Source organism: Lampetra fluviatilis, chromosome 59 (assembly GCF_964198595.1).
Source record: "Lampetra fluviatilis chromosome 59, kcLamFluv1.1, whole genome shotgun sequence".
In the NCBI taxonomy this organism is placed as follows: domain Eukaryota; kingdom Metazoa; phylum Chordata; class Hyperoartia; order Petromyzontiformes; family Petromyzontidae; genus Lampetra; species Lampetra fluviatilis.
In genome coordinates, this window is record NC_136333.1 from 5304202 (window position 1) to 5327639 (window position 23438).

Consider the following 23438-nt stretch of genomic DNA (forward strand, 5'->3'; position numbering starts at 1 on the left):
TCACGTAAAAAGATAAAATATTAAATTAAATAATAGCATACGACGTTTCGATTGCAACACAAGCAATCATCATCAGGTTTGAATGAAATAGAAACACAAATTTATACCTGATGATTGCTTGTGTTGCAATCGAAACGTCGTATGCTATTATTTCATTTATTATTTTATCTTTATACGTGACTTTACCGAAAGAACCAAAGAGTAGTACGGGGATGTTCTTCCAGATGTTGTTTTCTGTCGCAGGGCGATTCACCCATAGCGGCGGAGTTCATGATTGAAATTTGTTCTCATGATTTGACGCCCATAGCACAATTGTAATGTAATTGGGAGGACGTTTTTATTTAAAAGGGTTCTAGCATTGGTTTGAATTTCAAGTCAAGTAATGCAGCTAATGTGAGTTTAGCTCACGGTGATGGGACAGCAGACACTTGCACACAAAAACACAGACCACCAGAGGGCAAAGGAAGTAAAATGTCTTATCCGCAATACACTTTATTCAAACACACGACATAAAGTTGTGTGTATGGCCAACTCGGGCTGCTACCCATTTTAGAAAGTTACCACTTGTAAAAGCCTGCTTCTTCAGACAGTTGGTTACTTTTTAGATTAAACTCCTTAAATCGTTCACGTTTTTATTACTCGTTGGATGCTTTTCTTTTCGTCATTTTCTTTTCAAAACAAAAGCGCCGCTCTTCGTTTTTCGCGGAGAGCGGCAATGTAGTTGGGCCGCGCGCACGGATGCCGAAATCTTCCACCGTGCCATAGCAAGCGACGAGCTGAACTCAAAAACGGCCACCGTCAAACGCCGGTCTTTTGTGGGGGGCGCACGCTGGGGAACAAGATTTGGCCGTTGCTGCCAATACCAAGTAAGGTGAACGGATCAAAACCGGAACCGCAAACTCGACATGTGCATGGAAAGCAGACTTGGGCAACGCGCATGAGAAACAGCAATCGATTGTGCGGAATGGGGAAAAAAAGAGCAAACGGTGGCGGATTTACATTCTAATTCTGCAAACGACCTTTTTTTTTTACAACGAATGTAGATTTGCCATTTGTGAAGGGACTTCACAGAAGTAAAATGTTAGGGACAACAGGCTCGGTCAATCCCGAGTAAATGGCATTACGATTACTTTCGATACAACCAACGGGTGACCGAATAAGAGGAACTGGTATTTTGTCAAAAGTCGCCCAAGCTCAACCAACCCATCACAATATGAGGGCATCCCTCCCCCAATAGAGAGGACCCAGAAAATGTTGTGGATTTAACGATAAGTTTTAAAAAATAAAGACATACAAAAATGGTCAATGTCCAACGTGCAGGCCTGGCTCAACTCCGCACACGGCCACCCGAGGTTTCTGCACCCTATCGGATCGAGCCTTCGAATTTGTTCAGGCGTTTGTCCCAAAAAGCTGATTTTTTAAAATAAATACTTAAAAAAAAACAACCTCCATTGGTGCGAGAAACCTCCAGTTAAAATGTACATCGCACGCGTGCCGTCGCTGCGCAGAGCCTCCTAAGGGGGCTAACAAACAACCTCGCTTGTCGCCTCGTCAAACAACGCTCACTGCAGTTACAATGAGTTAGTCCCCATGGAGTGGGCACCTCCGCTAAAAGCAACTGCAAATGAGCCAGGTAATTCATTCCACGCGGTGTCCACCGCAGTTTTTGGAGAATTAATAAAGCGGCGATTCTTAAATGCAAGGTGCACACCGCTTGAGAAGTCGACAGCCGAAAGAAGAGGCTGGCAGCCAGTCGCTCTACACAATAACGAGGATCACCAGCTTGGGTCAAAATTCGTATCTTGTGAAAGATGTATGTAGGAGCCTTACTCCTGGGCGCTTTACAACATAAAAAATGTACAGAAGATGGTAGTCGTGAAGATGAAGAGTGTGATTATTATGAAAAGTGGTGTGGTTACGGTGACAGAAGATGCAGTTGGGCTACGTTTAGGGGTTTTGGGGTAGTGATAGTTACAGGGGTTGGGGTAGAGATCGGGGTACGGTTAGAGGGAGTGACAAGGATTGGGGTTGTCCTAAATGGGGCAGGGAGATGAGATGGGGGTTGGTTTAAGGGAAGAAAAGCAGGATGCACGCCAACCCTTATCATCGTCGGTCTGACCACGCTTTTATCAAGCCGGCTTGGGCGCATTGTCGATGAGGCAACCCGTGAACTGTTCAGATATCACTCGCCACTGATGTTTAGCGGTGGACAGAAATCAAACTCGAGTTGCTCTCTACACCCACATTAACACGGCCAAAATGTTCGGTCGAATTAAAGTTTTTAGTAATCGTAAAAAAAAAAAGAACGCAGGTGACAAAAAAAAATGCCGACCGAGTCAAATTCGAATTGGGCCAGACTTTTATTTACATATAAAAAAAACTACAGCAGCTGAAGTCTCTAAAAAATGCACAAGTGGGCACGAGGAAGTGATGAGTTGACCATCGTCTGAAGGCAATTGCGTTGGGGAAACTCGTGCGGTCGAGTACTGGCTACAGTTTCTTCCTCCTCTGGTGGCAGAAACCACCTTTGGAGCTTCAGGAAACAGCCGGCGGTGGCTCAACCCAAGAGGATCGAGACCCCTGGGATGGCTTTGGTTTTAATTTGCGGGCACACGTAGCTACATTTGTGTGCCTCTGTTCATTCGGCCGCGAACCCAATTAGAACATCATTTTTTTTCATAAACACCGAGGTTAAATACGATTCTTTTTCTAGGATTTTAGCGGCGGACAATTTAAATGCGAAATATTAGGCGACGTTCTAGCACAGACAGTGAGCAATCAGCAAATAATCCGGTGGGTGGACAGCAGTAGACCATTGTACATGTCACATCATAGATATCTATCGATAATCCTGACTGGCTGGCACAAGTACTTTTTTATTGTTTCATAGGGCTTGAAAGTGGACATTAGACAAATATAGTCGTGTCTGCGCTCAACCCAATAAAAATTCGAAAGCCAACATTTTTTTTTATTTCTGGCTAACAAATTTTGGGTCAAAATGTGAAGTTTAGTTTTTGAAGCCATGACGGTGAACGGTTGTACCCCGCAGTGTTTTTAAAGGGTGCTAAATACAAATGACATTTAAAAAAAATCTGAACACCCAAATTATTTGTATTCAAGACCCTTCAAATTTTGGACCAGGTATATAAAAAAAATTTGTATTTTAAACAATCCTCAAAAGGTTCTGAAGGGTATCGAGTCCGAATATAAAATCGAGATTTTTTCTGCAACCCAAATTTTCCTCGCCGTTTTTTTTTAAGCATGTAACTTTAAAGATGATAAAAAAACAACGAGCGATGCGCGCTACCGGTCACCCAGTCAATACAAATGTCCAACTTTTACATCGCCCAAGAAACGCAGACGTGGCAATCGCCACTGCCCGTCGAGTCGTCCCCTACTGTCGGGTCCAACAAACGACGTCGCCGCTCATTAACATCCAATTTCCACTGCAAAAACCGAGCCGCGCTGGGGCCATGCCAAACCAGTCCCCTGGTGCTGTCCAGGTTGTGGAACTCGATGCAACGCGTCTGCACGAGATGCCGTGTCGACGGTGCACGCAACGAGCAAGCCGGGGCATGCGTGGGGGCGACACGGTGACCCTGTGTTTAAGTCGAATTGACGCATTAGCCTGACCCCTGGCCCCTGTCTTGCGAGGCCAGTGCAGTGATTTGATTGCGGCACAGCAAAACAGCCAGCGGGGAAAAACAATTCACGCTCGGCTGGCTTGGCTCGGATGCGTCGGTGGAAAACGGACATCGAGAGGTCCAAATGCACGTCGCATGTGAATTGTCAATCCACAGTGAACTTTGTTATCATTGGCACTGCAGAAATACCTTAAGCAAAACGAAGGGTACACATCCTCCATCCTTCCGTACACTGCTTATACCGTAAATTTAAAAATAAAAAAACCATTTCATTTGCACACTCTCATCCACTCTCACCACCCTATCCTTTACCCCCACCCAAAAAATAATTAATCGATACGTTTGATCTCGGCGTCATATATAACGTGTTCAGACAAGCACGAGGAACCGCAAGGTGAGCTTCACGGTGACAAAGCTGTTGCATTAAAAATCCCTTTTCCTCCTCCGCAAAAAAAAGCAATCCTATCCGGTTTCCACATCAGAACGATGAGGCAGTGACAGGTTTTAGCTTCAATGATTTGTTGTTCCCCATAGCAGGAGGCTTAGCGATGTTGGTGATAATCAACGCAGCGCGTGAAATGACTCGGCACACGCACACACGGGAGTGTTTCACTTTTGGTAAACATCCCACCAAATTAGCAAAGGGATCATCATTGCAAGAACAAACCAAGACCCCCCCTCACCTCCCCTGCACGTAGGACCATTCATGCCAGTTGCGTTTCAGTGCCGGCGAGAGATGACGCTAGTCGTTTTTTATGAAATGTTACCGTTTGAATATAGCAGGAGAACGTTCAACCTGACACACCCACGATGAATTAAATAAAATGAAACCCAAAGAGGAATAATTACTTTGCCGCGCAGTCCGTTCGGGTTATAATTATTTTATGCAAAACAGCAAACCCGCTGTAGTAAGCACTCCGCTTGTGGTTGGAAACCAGGCGAATAAGCTGCGAATTAGTTGACAGCTCCACATGGGGGGGGGGGGGGGGGGGGGGGCGAAAATCTAAAGTAAATGGAATGAAACTGATTTGCATGCTTCTATTTGCAAATTTACACGGCAGAATTACAAAACCAAATGGCATCAATTTAATTGGGCTAGCACGGGTCAGGGTTACGGTACGGGGCCTACTTTTATTTACTAGCAGCAGCTGCTTTAGTGCGAAAGAAACTTCCTACGGATAGCAACCTCCCCCCCCCCCACCACCCCTCGTTTGAAAGAGGAGCGAGTGAGTGACCGAGTCAGGGCCAGGTGTCCCCCATAGCATTCTCTTAACTCTTTTAAACTTGCTTGACAGGCAATGCAACAGCCCGACTGCATCTCCTGCAGCACCTACCGACGTCGGGTGATCGCCAGAGAGACAGGCAGCCTGATGCTCGGTGGCGAGCGCGAGAAACGAATTTTCTTTCACCACTGCCGGAGGAAAGGGGCACCCACCCCACCCGCTAGACTGAGCTCTAAAGAGCCACTCGAGTGGTCGTTTTCACCTTGATCTTCTAACACGCTGAACAAACACACACATCGTCCAAGAGGTGGGAGTAACCCACACCTCACCCCCACCGCACACGACCTGCAGACAAACTGTGGCGATCTCGAGTAATAACTGCTGGCTGTACAGAGGCAGGGGAGGAGGGGCGTTTCGTGAACTTGCACCGGTGGGAGAACGAACCCAGTGACCAACAGATCGCACGCAGGTCCAGCGTGCTGACCCGAGTCAATCACGCCGAAGCAAAAATGTTCACGGGTGACGTTTTAAAAGTGACGCGTCCACGGGGCTTGTGGGCAACACTGTGCTGCTCACTGGGAGCATCGGTGAGAGGGGAGACTTGGGGATGGGGGGACACGTGGGGGGAGGGGAGGACGATGACAAAAAGATCGCGAGGTCCGAGACAGCGCAAAACGCAAACGTCCGCAGGAAGCGTTACGCGCCGAACTAAAAACAAAAAGTAAATAGACGTACGGACAGACGGGTGGCAGACGTACAAAAGACGAAAACGACAAAAAATAATATACACATATATATAACAAAACGTCGTTAGAAGGGTCGTTTGTGAGATGAGTGCGAGTGTGTTCTGTTTAGGAAAATGCCATCGTCAATTGTAGTTGTGCTCCATTTGTACCCAAGATTGAGTCGAGTGGGTGAGTGATTCGAGTGGACGGGTGGGTGAGTTAAGTGGGTGGGTGGATGAGTGGGTGGGTGAGTGGGTTACCATTATCAAGAACCACCCCTCATGTTGGCAAGCGGATCAGTGGGTGACTGAGTGAACGAGATGGTTAAGTTGGAGCGAGTGGGATGCCATTGCTAAGAGACAACTGACCCTGTGTAAGTGAGCGAGTGGGTTGGTGGGCAAGTGAATGAATCAAAGACCCCACGCCAGTGGTTCAATGGGCGATTGAGCGTCCGTGGTGTGGGTCGGCGAGTCTCCATCGACTGCAAGTATACACGGGTGAGTGAATGAACAGGTGCGCACGTCAGCGCGGGTAACGCAGAGGCAAGTGGGCGAGCGATCGTGGGTACGTGCATTTGAGTCGGCGAGCGTGTGTGTGCGTGCGGGCGCACGAGCGAACGAGAGCATTCGTTTTGGCCAAAGCACAGCGGGGGTGGGCCCCGCTGAGCCTCGGAGCCGCTCCCACCGCCCGAACACGCGAGATCGCCGGGGGTGGTGGTGGTGGGGGGTGGTGGTGGTGACGGTGAACAAAGGGGGTGGGGCGAGCGAACCACCGACAAAACCGGCCGTACGGCCGACCGAGTAGCCACCCCCGAATCGGACAAGCGTCACCGCGGGCGGGCGGCTCTTCTTAAGTGTCCTCGTTCATGTCTTCGCTGTCGTGCCGCGGCATCTTCTGCGGCGGTGCTGCGCCCTCGCCCTCCGCGTCCATCTGGCCTTGGTCGCGCTTCTTGCCCGAGCTCTGGGGGGTGGCGAAGAAGAGGCGTTACGCGACGCTCTATAAGAACATAATTTACACTATTGGAACCTCATTTGCCAGTAAAAAATGATAATTGGTTTTTTACCCTTCTATCTGGCAACAAAACTGACACCTTTTTTACAAGGAGTCATGTTTGCATAGACCACAATACCTGCAGTCATAATGCCTTTTGGCGTCATCTGGTCCAACCCATGTGAGACTAGGCTCTAAGGAAAGCTGTCTCGGGTGTGGACCAATCAACTTCAAGGACAGTGCATATATTATCAGAGTTATGTTTTTTGTTTGCATTATGGCTGCAGGTATTGTGGTCTATGTAAACATGACTCCTTGTAAAAAAGGTGTCAGTTTTGTTGCCAGATAGAAGGGTAAAAAACCAATTATCAAGAACATAATTTTAAACATTATACAATCCATAACAGGTTTTTTGGGTTAGATCGCGTAAACATGTGTCGTTAAACCCGCCAGCACCCGAAACACAGCCAATTAGTAAGGTTTGTCACGTAAACCAAACGTGCCAATTCGTTTCGCCGGTAATTACAACTAGCATCATCAGGCAACAACCAGGGTTGTAGGGAAATCCTATTTCGGTCTTAGAGGGATAATTGTGATGTCGTCACTTGTGAGCCAAGTAGGCGCGAAGACCGGGGGTGGGGGAGGGGAGGGTAATGGATGCATATAAATTACAGTGGATATCCATTAACGACTGGGTTACTCATAGGGTAATCAACATGCATAATGTGCATGCACAACGTGCGTGAACGATGCACATACATTACGCATGTCAATCGTCACGGTAACACGCGCGAATTTCACGAAATGGACATGTGGGGGCTGGATCTGCCACTGAGCGTCACGGGGGGCAGTTCCGTCTGTCCCAGCTCGCCGTCGGTGAGGTTCTCTCCTTTCCTGTCGTTTATCCGAATATAGCGCAGCGCGCACCGGGCGGTAAGGGAGCTCACCCGCTTGTCCAACCGCTGGTTAAGATAGCGGAGGAGGATGTTCGTCTTCTCTGTGATGATGACTGCGAAAACAACCACAGCGCACGATGTGAACGGCGGCATGGTGGAACCACACGGACCGCGTCGCCTCCGCAAGCATCCAAGGCCTCCCTTGTCAAGAAGAGAGGCTGCGCTGTCCGGGGACTTGTCTGGTTAGGACTCATCGTCAGGCCGCTGCCGAACGACTGAACGACAGCAGCAGTGAGGGGCGGCAAACACGGCTGTGTCTTCCATGTTAAAGGTTTTTTTGGGTACGATCGCGTAAATGGATGTGTCGCTAAACCCGCTACCACCTGACATAGCTTATTAGTAAGGTTTGTCACGTAAACAGAACACGCCAATTTGTTACGAGTACAGCACGCCGGTGTGTTCATATATTTACGTGATATAATCCAAGAAACCTGTATTATGGATGATATTGGTCGCGAAAGCCTTCGTGTTAAACGGCTGTATCTGCTTCACAGAGGACGTTAAATATCCCAGGACGTCATTTTAAAATGAGCAGGCCACTTGCACCGTCTTCACGGTACAAATTACTTATCTGGGGAAACGCAACGCGGCAACTTTGCCCCCTGCTGTCAGATGAATGCCCAGCCGGCAGGCCAGTGCTGCGTTCCCGTTGTGCCGCACAGGGACAGCTGCTACCGGGCGTATCCTTGGCTAAACTGCAGCAGCGCATTGGAATGCTTGAGATGAGATGCAAGGTGCTTAGAGGCATACAAGCATGCGGCCCTATAAATACAAATCCTTATCCCCTTGTACCTACATGGGAAAGCTTTCTTCCCGAATCCCCATCTCGATAGCACATTCATCATCAGCCACAATCTGTTCACCGGGCAAGGCCTTCCCAAGCCGTCACCACCTCTCTCACGGTCTCGTGACGCAAAAATCCACCGAGCAGCCCCTGCATACGAACCAGCTCCCATCGCTCCGTCTCTGCAGCGGACGTCCCTCTCCCGCACGCTCCTTCCTCTCTGGCCGCCACTTCATCGTCTGAGTATCGCCTCCTGCCCAAGCCCACTTGCCCCTTCCTTAAGAGTCAACACGATGCCCCGTAACTCACGTTTGTTCACCCAATCCTGCGCAACTCTAAGGTCAATTTCCACCTTCATTTGACGCGGCGGGTAGGCGAGCGTTGTCTGCGGAGACTCGAGCTTCGCCGAGGCTTCTCCATCGCCCCTCTAACAGACGACGGTGTAATGGGAACTGCCGCGCGGAGGAGGGGGGGGGTGTAGTGTAAGTGCACGTCTCACCCTGCTCCGAGGGGTACTCGCGCGTCGGCAGGTACACGGGCGGCCTGCGACTCTGCGACACCAAAGACAGAGACAAAGTTCCCCCGTGTAGCCTTAACAGACTGTTGGGGCAAGTGGTGTTAGCAAGCACTTACGAAGGCCGGCACTGTGGCACACGAGGGGGTGCGTGGCCAGCACCACACCCAACCTCTTTTGTCTCCCCAGTGGCGATGTTGACACACTGCACCAGGTACTCATTTGAGGCAGAGTCGACCTAGGGGAGGCCCAGGACCGGTTCAGATAATCGTCACTGGTGTTGGCCGTGAGGGGGAATCGAACTCGGCTGCCAGGTTCGTAGTGCAGCGCGCTCACCGCGATACCACCGCTCCACACGACATGCATACACACGTGCGCGCGCGAAAAAATGTGAAATATGGTCAAATAACACCCTACGACCTGCACGGCGTTGGAAGGTCTCTAATCCAGCAGTGGCTTGACAAAGGGCAGGACACGTACATGTGCGATAGCATCTGTAAGGCTATAACACCCCATACATTACAAAGAGTGGGAAATTGAGGCAGATAAGAGGGAGATTGCCGTGAAGCTGCTTCTGTGAGACTGAATTCCCAATGAAGTTGCAATGCTAAAATACTGCCTCCCACACACAGCAGTGAGACCATTTTCCCCCTCTCTCTACACATCTCCGCTCGCAACAGCAGCAGCAGTAGCGGCCACTGCCTGAAAGTGAGCAGAGAAAAATAAAAAAATAAATCACGACGTTTTAAAACTGTTTTAAAACAGTCTGCATCAGCAGCAGGCCATGCTTTCCCACCTGATGACAGACGCTTGTGTTGTGCCTGAAACGTCGTGATTTTTTTTATTTTATACTTACGTGACTTTACCGAAAGAACCAAAGAGTTTGGATTATTGCAGTCACGCAAGCTTCGAATCTAGATTGAGCAGAGAAAATAAACCCAGGATGGCAAGTGACGTCACAATGCCACGCCAACTCCAACCCAAATTATCCGTGAACAACCGAGAGGCGAAACAGGGAGGGAAGACGAGAGACGGAGGGAGGCGATGGAAGGGAGGGGATGCAGCGAGAGAGGAGAGTTGAGAATGTGGAGGGACTGGGGTGGGCAGAGCCACCCCTGGCAGTTAACAGCAAATGGAGTAATTGGGCGAAGAGGAGAGCGCAGAGGGGGAGGGGGTGCGGATAAGTTGCTGAGACAGGAGTGGATGGAGAAAATAATTAATATGGGAGAAGGGGTGGAGTCAGGAGAGTGTGAGTGTAAAGGGAGGAGCGGGTAGAAAGAGTAGAGATGGGGGAGCAGAGTGGGGCAAGAGGGGAAGCAGAGAAGTGAAAGAGGGGGAGCAAAGAGGGAGCAGAGAGGGCAGAGTGAAAGGCTCAGGAAGGGCGAGGTGATGACGAAAGTGGAGGAGAGTGAATCAGAGTTTGGAGATAGACGTCAGTCATAAAAAAGCCTGAAGGGTAAATCGTTCGCTTTCGAGTAACCGAGGTATCCGAAATCGCGCCAAACTTGGGCGTTGATTGGTTCATCTAGATATGGACGAATAGGCAGCGAGGTTCGGATATTCAGCCTGTACAATGCAGATTTGTATAAAGTAGATTCTCGATGAAACGCGTGCAGTCAATCCGCAAATTGGAAAAACCGCCCACTTAAGATTTTGACAAATTAATAACTCATGGATTTTCCCTTATGCCCAAATTAATAATCTAAAAGCACTGATACATTGTTACTCTTGGAAATGTGTATTACAAGTCACAGTGTTTAAAGTGAAAAAATGTGCTCTGGTTAATTCGAAATCCACGTGATCGCCTCTACAGTACAGTAGTTGCATATCTTTACAACAGTGGGCGGAGTTTGATTGATGTTGACTGACATGGCTTTGATATCCACTTCGTGGGCAGTCTTCTTTGTCGGAGCAGGAAAGTGTTATTGTATATCACCGAGCACGCGCATCTATCGGTCGTTTGTATTCATTCTAAATCGAAAGAGTAACATTCAAAATCGTCAGCTGTGCTTCATTTCGAGTGATTTATCTGATCATTTATGTTGCGAGTTCTCATTTACGAAACCGTGCAATGGCAGAGAAACGGAAGAGTGTTATTTTAACTTAATATCAGAAACTGGAAATACGTAATTTTTCAAACCTGTTTAAATGAGAGCATGTTTTTGATTGGACTTTTATAATAAAACAAGATCAATACATTCTTTACTACAAATTTTTGTTCAGTTAATTAACAAACAAAATTTTCTCAACTTAGACATAGAGATCTGCTGTAAATAGATCTTTTTGGATTATCCGCGGCCAACCTACCCATCATTAGCACGGATAATCGAGTCTACTTTCGTGTCTAAATAAGACTGCACCTCTAGACGCTGCACATACACAGTAAGGACGTTTACTTTATTGTGAGAAAGAGGCAGTTAGTCATAGGCAGAACGCAAGGAGGAAGGTCCTTAAGCCTCGAGTTGAACTGGAGTACAGAGTCCGAGTCATTATGGTCTATTGCTCTCTCTGAGTCTGTGGGTCTCTGTGCAAGACCAACAGATCCAAACAACAAAACGTGGATTTACATAGCATACAAACGCGACCAGATCTATCGACCTCCCACCTCATATAGATTTCTTCTCTCAAGAACAGTGGTTTCAAACTTGTCCCATCAACCCTCAATGTTTGCGGACCACTTTGCGCCAATAACGTACTTTTCTCGATTAAAACTCCTCCAAAAGTGCTGTCAATTGTTACTTTGAAAGTCTTACAAAATATAGCAGTAAAATTACGTCTGCAAACACAGTTCCTGGGGCCCACTTCTAAAGCCCCGGACGGTCGGCCAAAATATCGTCTCCAACAGTTTGGGAACTACCACTGCTGACTTCAGAGCTCATTATAAGATCGCGTAAATATAAATGTGTCGTTAAACCCGCCACCACCCGACACAGCCAATTAGTAAAGGTTTGTCACGTAAACAGAACATGCCAATCGCAAGTGACGTCATCACATCTATCCCTCTATTTAAGGAACGAAACAGGAGGATGTTTCCACAAATCTGGTTGTCGCCTGATGATGCCGGTTGCAATTACTGGCGAAACGTCGTACTCAGAATGTAAATGCTGTAGATTTGCTCTCCCAACACACCGGTAACGAATTGGCACGTTCTGTTTACGTGACAAACCTTACCAATTGGCTGTGTCGGGTGGTGGCGGGTTTAACGACACATTTATATTGATGCGACTGTTGGCAAGAGATAGACAGTAGGGTAAAGACCGTAGGCGATAGAGATATAGGCCTGGCACACCGAGTCCGTGGGGTAGTAGTACCCTGTGTATAGACTGCATTATGTATACTGCACAGACTGTACCACATATATACTGTAGAGTTTATGGACTATCTCACTGAGGCCTGGCACACGGTATCATGTGTGTGTAGACTACATTATGTATACTGCACAGACTGTACAACATATATACTGTAGAGTTTATGGACTATCTCACTGAGGCCTGGCACACGGTATCATGTGTGTGTAGACTACATTATGTATACTGCACGGACTGTACCACATATATACTGTAGAGATTATAGACTGTCTGAGGCCTTGCACACCGTATCATGTGTGTAGACTACATTATGTATACTGCACGGTCTGTACCACATATATACTGTAGAGATTATAGACTGTCTGAGGCCTTGCACACCGTATCCTGTGTGTAGACTACATTATGTATACTGCACGGTCTGTACCACATATATACTGTAGAGATTATAGACTGTCTGAGGCCTTGCACACCGTATCCTGTGTGTAGACTACATTATGTATACTGCACGGTCTGTACCACATATATACTGTAGAGATTATAGACTGTCTGAGGCCTTGCACACCGTATCATGTGTGTGTAGACTGCATTATGTATACTGCACGGTCTGTACCACATATATACTGTAGAGATTATAGACTGTCTGAGGCCTTGCACACCGTATCATGTGTGTAGACTACATTATGTATACTGCACGGTCTGTACCACATATATACTGTAGAGATTATAGACTGTCTGAGGCCTTGCACACCGTATCCTGTGTGTGTAGACTACATTATGTATACTGCACGGTCTGTACCACATATATACTGTAGAGATTATAGACTGTCTGAGGCCTTGCACACCGTATCATGTGTGTGTAGACTGCATTATGTATACTGCACAGACTGTACCACATATATACTGTAGATATTATAGACTGTCTGAGGCCTTGCACACCCTATCCTGTGTGTAGACTACATTATGTATACTGCACGGTCTGTACCACATATATACTGTAGAGAGTATAGACTGTCTGAGGCCTTGCACACCGTATCATGTGTGTGTAGACTGCATTATGTATACTGCACGGTCTGTACCACATATATACTGTAGAGATTATAGACTGTCTGAGGCCTTGCACACCGTATCATGTGTGTAGACTACATTATGTATACTGCACAGACTGTACCACATATATACTGTAGAGACTATAGACTGAGGCCTTGCACACCATATCCTGTGTGTGTGTAGACTACATTATGTATACTGCACGGACTGTACAACATATATACTGTAGAGATTATAGACTGTCTGAGGCCTTGCACACCATATCCTGTGTGTGTAGACTACATTATGTATACTGCACGGTCTGTACCACATATATACTGTAGAGATTATAGACTGTCTGAGGCCTTGCACACCGTATCATGTGTGTGTAGACTGCATTATGTATACTGCACAGACTGTACCACATATATACTGTAGATATTATAGACTGTCTGAGGCCTTGCACACCCTATCCTGTGTGTAGACTACATTATGTATACTGCACAGACTGTACCACATATATACTGTAGAGACTATAGACTGAGGCCTTGCACACCATATCCTGTGTGTGTGTGTAGACTACATTATGTATACTGCACGGACTGAACCACATATATACTGTAGAGATTATAGACTGTCTCACCGAGGCCTTGCACACCGAGTCCGCGGGGTATCGGCTGAAGTTGTTCTCGTCGTACACGGGAAGACCCTTAAGGAAGTCCGCCTGGTGGAGAAGAGACACAGAGACACACACACACAGAGAGACACGCGCGCACGTGAAACACAACCCACCTCGTTCATGAACTACCCCCAACTCGCCCCACCTCCTCGCTCAACGAGGGATGCGGTGGGGCTCGCGGAAAGCCGCGTTGCTGCTGCTACCGCACGGGCCTCGCTGGGGCCTCGCTGAGGCCTGCGGGCCCCGCTATGGCCTCGCTGAGGCCTCACTGGGGCCCCGCTGAGGCCTCACTGGGGCCCCGCTGAGGCCGCCCCGGGCCCCGCGGGCTTCGTGAGCCGCGTCTCGCCACCACCCACCATGTCGCCTCGCCGCCTCCTGCGGGCCCCGCGCAACGCCTTGTGGGAGCGGAAGTGCGTCATTCGTCACACACCCCCTCCCTCTTCTCCTACGAACGAAACCCCGCCCCTCCCAATCAATCCCCCCCCCCACTCAGTCCCCCCCCCACTCAGTCCCCCCCCCCACTCGATTGCCCCTCCCCCACTCAATTCCTATCCCTTCGAAACCAACACTCACTCAACCTCCCCACTCAATCCCCCCCACTAGCCCCCCCCCCCTAAACTCACACCGCTGACCCCCCCACTAACCCCCCATTAACCCCCCCTTACTAAACTCACACCGCTGAACCCCCCCCCCACTAACCCCCTCCCCCCCACTAAACACCCCCACTAACCTCACACCACTGAACCCCCACTAACCCCCCCACTAAACCCACACCCGCTCAAACTCAACCCCCCCCTTCCCCATTGGTTCAAAATAAAACGAAACGATGGAGTCGTTTCGACACCACACGGTGTCTCATCACCAGGGCTGCTTGGTTGTTACTGTTAGGTTTTTTCGGTAAAGTCACGTAGGTAAAAATAATTAATACAAATAAATAATAAATATTTAAACTAATAGAAATAATATTAGAAATAAAATAATATAATAATGCTTCGTTGTTGTAATGTAACCGGACGATTGCCAACGTTGTGTTATGATTGCGCATCTTTACCCAGAATTGCCTCGCCCGAGATCTCAAGACTTTGTTCAGGGGCCGTCCATAAATGACGTCACGCACCTAGGGGGTGGGGGGCGGTCAGACATTTGTGACGATGTGTGACGAGGGGGGGGGGTGAGAAATGTGACGTCACATCAAAATGCGCAACTTTAAATAAACATAGGCAACACGTTCTACTTAATTAAATAGACGATGGGGGGGGGGGGTCAAAAATCGTCCAAAATCGCGTGACGTCATTTATGGACGGCCCCTCAGGCGCTTCTTGCAAATGTTTCGCTGTTTGTTGTTGTTATTGGATGTAATCCCACTTGGAGTTTACAACGACGAAAAAGTAAATCGTATAAGTTCCAATTCGGATGGAACCGGTCCTTGGGTTGTCTCGATGCATCAGCGCTGCTGCTGCTGCTGTTAGTCTGCCACAATTGCGAAAAGTTTATTTGACGGTAACTTAACACAATAAGGGCCAACAATGACAGCTCTTCAAGAACTGTTGATGGGGTGGTGGTTTTCATTTGCCTCACTCGCGTAGGTTGTGTCATTTTTACACGTCCTCCGTGTTGTTCGAAACTTGTTGGCGGGGTGGATAGGTTGGGGTTTGTATGATTTTTTCCCTTCCCAGACTGCACGTTTATTCTATTAAGATTAGTTTTATTTCTATCGTTATTTAGCGATTTTATTTAAAACATAGCCTTGCACTGTATTTCTCCCCTACCTAAGATGGCCGTCCAATTAACATGCGCCCCGTACAGTTACAGCCGTTGTGCGATGACGCAACGACGGACTCCACCTTACCAAGATGGCCGCCACGACGTCATCGTCAACCACCACCGAGCTCTCACCTCCTGAATGGCTGACGGCGAGCACGTGGGGTTAGAGGGGGGAGTGGTGTGGTCACAGCCAATCACGTGGTGTACGGGGCGGGGCGAAGGGGTCACAGCCGTAGCACCGGAGGTCAACCCCCACGTGTCTTGGCGGCTGCTGCTGCTGAACGCACTCGCTCGACTTGGCATAGGGAAGGAAGCGAAGGCGGACGTCGCGTTCGCGAGGGGAGAAGATGCGTCTCACGGCCGTGCTCGCCATGGCGGCACGAGCCGTCAAGCCGGTGACGAGGGCGCAGAGGCACCACCGCTACGGCATGAATCGCCCTTGGACGCTCGCGTCGAAAGCGCGCAACCCGGCGGGCAGCCGCAGGCCCATCGTGCTGACCGAGCCCATCGGGGAGCGGTGGAGCATCTTCCGCGGAGATATCGTGAGGCCGTGGGCACAGACACGCCGCAGTCACCCGCAGAACATTGTCGTCAGCAGCGGTAGCGAGCAGCAGCATCGTTGAGTGGGTGACAACGGTTCTCGCTCAGGGGGTGTGGGCATCGTGGGGGTTGCGGGGGGTAGCCTCATGCGGCTCTTTAAACGACCGCTTCGTGAACGTTCTTTCATTGAGGACCGCCACCGTCTCGTGCATTGAGGCTATTGAATTATTGAGGGGTGGTTTTCTTTTTACTTTTTTGTTAAACCGAATTCTAAAAAAAAATAACGGCGGCTCTTCTTATCTTCTTGGTTCTTTCGGTAAAGTAACGTAGAAGGAAAATAATAAAATAATACAAATAAAACATAATAAAATAATTCTCACGACGTTTCGGCTACGACGCAAGCAGCCGCCCTCAGGTGAAGAATGAAACACCACCAAGCTTGGAGCGTAAATTTAAGCTGGGTTGTAGCCGAAACGTCGTGAGAATTATTTTATTATGTTTTATTTTTATTATTTTATTATTTTCCTTCTACGTGACTTTACCAAAAGAACCAAAAAGATGAATCCCTGCAGTCACGAAAGCTTTAAATCGAAATTTTATTGTTTTTTTTTATTATTTTATTATTTCCCTTCTACGTGACTTTACCGAAAGAACCAAAAAGAATCCCTGCAGTCACGAAAGCTTTAAATCGAAATTTTATTGTTTTATTTTTATTATTTTATTATTTCCCTTCTACGTGACTTTACCGAAAGAACCAAGATGAATCCCTGCAGTCACGAAAGCTTTAAATCGAAATTTTATTATGTTTTATTTTTATTATTTTATTATTTCCCTTCTACGTGACTTTACCGAAAGAACCAAGAAGATGAATCCCTGCAGTCACGAAAGCTTTAAATCGAAATTTTATTATGTTTTATTTTTATTATTTTATTATTTCCCTTCTACGTGACTTTACCGAAAGAACCAAGAAGATGAATCCCTGCAGTCACGAAAGCTTTAAATCGGCCCTTCTTATGTTTTGATTGTCGATTCCTTCCTTGGTCGAGATCTGGAGTGCGGTCACCACTTGGTGTTGCGGTGCTTCACGGTTCGAATGCAGCGGCCGCCCCGGTTATCGCTGCGGGTGTAACGATAACCGGAAAACTGTAATATTACGCGCCGCCCGCTTAGCCGTGTTCGTTAAAGATCTCCCGAAGAAATGCGCAAAAGTTTCCCATTGTGTGCCGTATATTTTGTTTTTAAAAATCGAAAATTACCCACCAATTATAATCCATTTGGAATCGTACATATCATCGCCCCCCCCCACCCCTATTGGTAGAATAATGCCCCAGGTCTCATGGCCACGAGACTGCCCTGGTCTCCTGAGTTCTCATGTGCTTAAACCAAAAAAGACAACTTTGATCATTGAATCCTCATCAGCACTCCCATCAATCTTGACATCGCAGTCATTGTGGTGGTTATCAGCATCATCATTGTGGTGAATATCTTTTTATCTATAACGCTTTAACCAAGGTGCTTTACAAAGAAATAACATCGGTACCAACATATGAATGTCACGGTGGAGATGGGGTGAATTAAATTGATGAGAGAGGAAGCAATGAGGGCAAATCTGTGATGATTCGTCAATTTGGTGAAAGAGAAATTGATGACGGTAAATGATGGATGGATTGAATGAATGGGGTGAATGAATGATAGCCATATAATGTGAATAATTATTCTGACAGTAAATGATGATGGATGGATGGATTGAAAGAATGGGGCTAATGAGTGATAGCCATATACTGTAATGAAAGTATGAAGAAGGAACAGTAACGGTGGTGGTGGTTATGAGGGGGAGATTAAGGGGGGGGGGGTCGTGGGGTGAGCTCTGGAATAAGAAGTGTGAGTTTTGAACGAGGAGCGGAAACTTCGTGAGCGAAGGTAACCACTTAATGTGGAGGGGTAAGTTTGTTCCAGTGAAGGAGGGGCGAGTGACAGTGTGGAGTGTGAGCACAAGGAGGAGGAACAGAGAGACGGTTAAAGATTGAGAACGCATGAACGTGTTCACGCTCAACAAATCCCAAGTTCAGCATCTACCACGTGCTACCCGTCGCTGTATTATCATGGCGGTTCTAATCGTCATAGTGCTGATGTAGCCCTCGGAAGGTGGCCGATCTCTTGACGCACCGAGGTCGTGTGGCCCCAGGTGGAGATCCTGAAGGGGAAGGACGCGGGCAAGCAGGGCAAGGTGGTGCAGATCATCAAGGAGCGGAACTGGGTGGTGATACAAGGACTCAACACGGTACGCGCCCGTTGCATGAATGATCTGGCTCTACCCATAACTATCCAACCAGCCACTTGTACGAGCCCTACCATTGAACCTAACCAACTAGCTACCAGTACTAGCACCTCCCCTAACCACTCACCAACTAAACACAAGGATTAGCATTACCTCGAACAGACAAGCCGCGAGTGCTATGAAAAATAACAATAAGTTTTACCCTTTCTGTTAAGATGTTCAAACACCAAATGGATACCTTTTGCAAGGAATCAAGTCTGCATTAACCACACGTACTTGTGGTGAACATGCAAACAAAATATGCTAATATACGCATTAGCTTTGAAACGGATTGGCCTACACCAGAGACAGCCTTGTTTCGGGCCTAGTCTCACCAGCGTAAGATCAGAGAATGCCAAAAGGTGAATAGTACAGAGACAATGCAATATTAGAGCAATTTATAGCTTGGGCTGAGCAGCTATATGATGGGACCTTTTTTGGGGGAGGGATAAGGTTGGTACTTTTTTGATACTGGCAAAAAAGGTCTCGCTCGTGCCAGCCCTACCTCTAGCCCTAACCCGCTCGCCAACGAACCACTCATACAAACCCTACCCACAGCTTTAATTTTAGCCCAAAGTGAAACTTCCAATTTGACGCGACAATATTTTTTTCGTGGTGACCGGGCTGAAACAAAGCAACTGCACTGCACGCGAGAACCTGGATTCAAACCCAGGATTCTTTGGAGCAGCAGCTCAGTGTCTCTGACCCCCTTAGGCAACTGGGCTACGTCTTGGAACGTAGTTTTATCGACTCAAAAACGTCCTGAAGATCTCTAAGAATGTGGAACAGATAAGCACACAATACGCATCCCTCCTATGTCGGTCTCTGCATGTAGAAAAATAAAATTAAATGAGGTTCCAATGGTGTAAATGCTTACCCCGAGCTCTCATACTCTGATGGTGCGGTGTCTTTGAGTTGTGCGACTTTTGGCGTCATCTGGTCCAACCCATGTGAGACTAGGCTCTAAGGAAAGCTGTCTCGGGTGTGGACCAATCAACTTCAAGGACAGTGCATACATTATCAGAGTTATGTTTTTTGTTTGCATTACGACTGCAGGTATTGTGGTCTATGCAAACATGACTCCTTGTAAAAAAAAAGGTGTCAGTTTTGTTGCCAGATAGAAGGGTAAAAAAACAATTATCATATTTTTTACTGGCAAATGAGGTTCCAATGGTATTACACGACCCATAAACCTCCACAGAATTAAGTACAAAGAATGTTATTGTGCCCCCCACCAGCACCAACGCTCCCCTCTCTGCTCCCCGTTCCGCCCCGCAGCACTACCGCTACACGGGCCGCACGCCCACCTTCTCCGGCATGTATGTGGCGAGCGAGGCGCCACTCCTGGTCAACGACGTTGCACTCGTGGACCCCACAGACCGGTAAGATGGTTGCTCGCCAGCTCGACGTTCCTCATTCACCGGCCACAGCCAGATCTTCCTTTGTTATGTAGACTAGCCGTAGTGTCAAGCCGCACCTTACCATAATAAAGGCTCAGTCCTTTGTTATGAAGACTAGCCGTAGTCTCAAGCCGCACCTTACCATAACAAAGGCTCAGTCCTTTGTTATGTAGTCTAGCCGTAGTCTCAAGCCGCACCTTACCATAACAAAGGCTCAGCCCTTTGTTATGTAGTCTAGCTGTAGTGTCAAGCCGCACCTTACCATAATAAAGGCTCAGCCCTTTGTTATGTAGTCTAGCCGTAGTGTCAAGCCGCACCTTACCATAATAATAAAAGTGGGCCGGTCCTGACCCATCCCCCTCCCCCTCAACCAGTATATATACGGGGTAGTATCCCTTGGAATCTCTCATCTACTTGATTACGGCAAGCGTGCTGTGACGGTTCCACCTGAAGACGGAAGCTTGTGTTGCCTCCGAAACGTCGTGATTTTTATTTTATTTTACTTTATTAATTTAGAATTTTTTACCTACGTGACTTTACCGAAAAAACCTAAGAATATGAATACTTGCAGTCATGAAAGCTTCAAATCTAGAATTAGTGGCATAGGGCCAATGGCTAGTGGCGTAGCGATCATGAGTGTACAGGCGGTGCAAATGCATCAGTGCGCCGAGATGTTAACTACCTTGCCTGGTGGTATACAGGTTGTGGGTTCGATCCCGACCCTGGTGCCTGCTGTATATTTGGAGTTTGCATGTTCTCTCCCCATGTTCGCATGTATTTTTCTCCGGGTCCTCCGGTTTTACCCTCCACATTTAGAAACGTGCGTTTAGAGTATTTGGCTGCGTTAAAATTTCCCACAAGCCACTTCGTTGAGCGATAATTCGTGGCCAGGTCGCTTCTGAAAAAGAGCTACATAGGCTTTACCTGGTAAAATAAAAAGTTAGTTTAACCGACGCGTCTCCGCGTGCGGCTGTGGCTGCTGCAGGAAAGCGGTGAACGTGGAGTGGCGCTTCACGGACGAGGGCGAGAGGGTGCGCGTGTCTGAGCGTACGGGACGCATCATTCCCCTGCCGCCGTACCAGCGAGACGACGGCATGATCCCCGAGCAGTGGAAAGGTTCGAGTCCATCGCCGCTTACCCCACCCAAACATTTCCCCATCTAACAACAACAACAACCGCCGTTCGGCCCTTCCTCTCATACTTTTTACCGTCACCTCTTCCTCTTGTAATATCATTATTCATCAACCCGTCCCCTCGAAACATGCATCCAATGCACTTATTCCGTCCCTTGATGGCTTCCTTTATCGGTCTTCTTTCGTTGAGACCACTCACAGCTCTATTTCTTCCTTAATCTTCTCAGTCCGGCTCACTCTGTGCAGCCTCCTACATACCCACACCTCAAACTCTTTGAAACGTCTCGCTCCATCCTCGCTCTACGCATATCTACACTCTAGGACCATTGGCTCGGCAGTCTTTTTCTTTACGGTTTCACTCCTCCTTGTCAAGAACACCTTTCCTCCCGCCGAATGGCTCCTTCACCTTACCGGTCCTTTGATTTCATTTCCACTATAGCCTGAGACCATCAATTGAAGACACTGGAGACCCCGGTTTAATCGCAGGGTCTCAGCTGTGCCAAGCCCGGCGCTCCGAGCCACCCGGTCGCCTCGGCTGTTTTGATTCATCGGTTGCCACTGGCTCCTTGAGTAACCCCCTCCCCTCCCGCATCCGTCTGGCAGACGGCCCAAAGGACACGTCGACGGAGAATGCATTGGCTTCCACCTACTCGCCGTCCCTCAAGACCTTCGAGGAGGAGATCATGGACGCCATGGGCATCGTGGAGGAACGACGGCCACGCAAGTCCTTCTGGTACTAGAAGAGGAGGAGGATCTGGAGTCGTACGCGCGGTCGCTGGTGGTTTTCGTAGCGGAGCACTAAGAGTTTGCGGGCACTGAAAGGTTCGTCGTGAAGTGAATTGTTGTTCACCACACACGCATCATCAAATCGCTCGTGAGAATCGATGAGCCTCGCACACGACGACGTGCCAATGGATAACTTGGTTTAACGGACAAGAGTACGTGGAGACAAACAAATAATCGATTTGTGAATTTAATCGTGGCAATTAAACAATTTAATTGCTGGTGAGGGGGGAGGGAGGGTGCACAGACATACTCGCATAGACACATGCGCATCGACACACATATATGCAGAACATACAGCAAGGGGGGCACCCACACATACCCACACACCCACACACACACCCATCGGGTAACTCCAACACAAAATACAAATATCCCCTGTATAGCCTTTAGCAGACGACAATTGCTCTTACGTGAGCACCTATTAAGGTCATCCCAGCGCTCAAGGGGGATGATGCAGTTAGTACCACGCCCGGCCACCTCTGTTTGGCCAGTGCTGATGTTTGCTCACACTGAACCATGTACAAAGTTAAGGCCAAATTTGACCTAAGATTCAGATATCACGTGCCACTTGATGTCAGCCGTGGCCGAGAATTAAAATGGGATTGGTCGGCGGGATTGTAACGCTGTGCATCGCTCGCCAGGCACTGCACACAGCACACATCCCTGTATAGCCTCTACAGATCGTTGGAGGATGTGCTGTTAGCGAGCACCTATTAATGCAGGCACAGGAAAACGATGGGGTGGGTGGCCAGCACCACCCCCCGGCCACCATTGTCTCCCCAGTGCTGAAGTTTAGACACTGCCCAAGGTACTCACTTAAAGGCAGAGTCAAGCTTGGGGAGGCTTGGGACCCGTTCAGATGTTTGACACCCATGTTGGCCGAGCGATGATCGGAATCTGGTCTCTGGGTGTGTAGTGCAGGGCGCTAACCACATCACGACCACTCCCAATTAGCACTCACACACAAGCAGACACAAGTCATTCCCATCCTCATGCTCTCCCACAAGAGTGTCTAACAACACGACTTGTACATGATTCACACAATGTCTAGTTCTGCCCTGAGCAGGCGATATCAGTGAATGCGGAAACTTTAATCTTACGCTAGCAGAGCAACTGCATCGCAGATAAACCCACGGCTGTTCCAGTGGCACAAGGAAGGCCCAGCAATCTTGACACATCTACACCATGTGTGTACACAATTAACTGTTCAATATCTGTGGGAAGATTATCCGTGTGCGTGTGAAACATTCTTAAATAAAATATCTTTACATGCTTGTTTTGTTTTAAGTAAAATATATACACACACATCTTTAAGTGTGGGTTGGTTTCATGATCAGCAGCACCTCACACGCCGAATGGGTCAGCGACTCTGTGGTGACCGCAAACACGGTGGCCAGTGAACCGCTAAGTTTCGGGAAGCAATAAAACTGATTGAACGTTCTACATGGTCACACCCATTCCACGGAGGTCAACAATGCATTTGTATAACCATATTCACATGTATTCTTCATGATCTTCCCCATTACCCTAGCTATTTGTGAATCCGACCATCTTTGTCACTGAACTACATCATATTGCTCGCACAGTAACAAAAATAACTAGGAGGCAGACGCGCCGACCGAATTGTACACGATAAGCACACACGCGCA

The 23438-nt window shown here is 48.1% G+C and overlaps 2 protein-coding genes across 2 annotated transcripts; one reads left to right on the top strand and one right to left on the bottom strand.

The window, feature by feature from the left end:
* Positions 1–474: 474 nt before the first annotated feature.
* DDA1 (DET1 and DDB1 associated 1) lies at positions 475–14268 on the bottom strand. Its single transcript, XM_078880942.1, has 5 exons — positions 14206–14268; positions 13814–13894; positions 8822–8873; positions 7530–7591; positions 475–6552 (listed from the first exon to the last, which is right to left on the bottom strand). Exons 1-5 carry the CDS (start codon positions 14266–14268, stop codon positions 6442–6444), a joined length of 369 nt encoding a protein of 122 aa, XP_078737068.1. The 3' UTR covers positions 475–6441.
* A 1572-nt stretch (positions 14269–15840) lies between these two features.
* MRPL24 (mitochondrial ribosomal protein L24) lies at positions 15841–23044 on the top strand. The gene is made up of 5 exons (XM_078880943.1): positions 15841–16155; positions 18339–18434; positions 19749–19852; positions 20856–20986; positions 21607–23044. Exons 1-5 carry the CDS (start codon positions 15961–15963, stop codon positions 21741–21743), a joined length of 663 nt encoding a protein of 220 aa, XP_078737069.1. The 5' UTR covers positions 15841–15960; the 3' UTR covers positions 21744–23044.
* Positions 23045–23438: the final 394 nt, after the last annotated feature.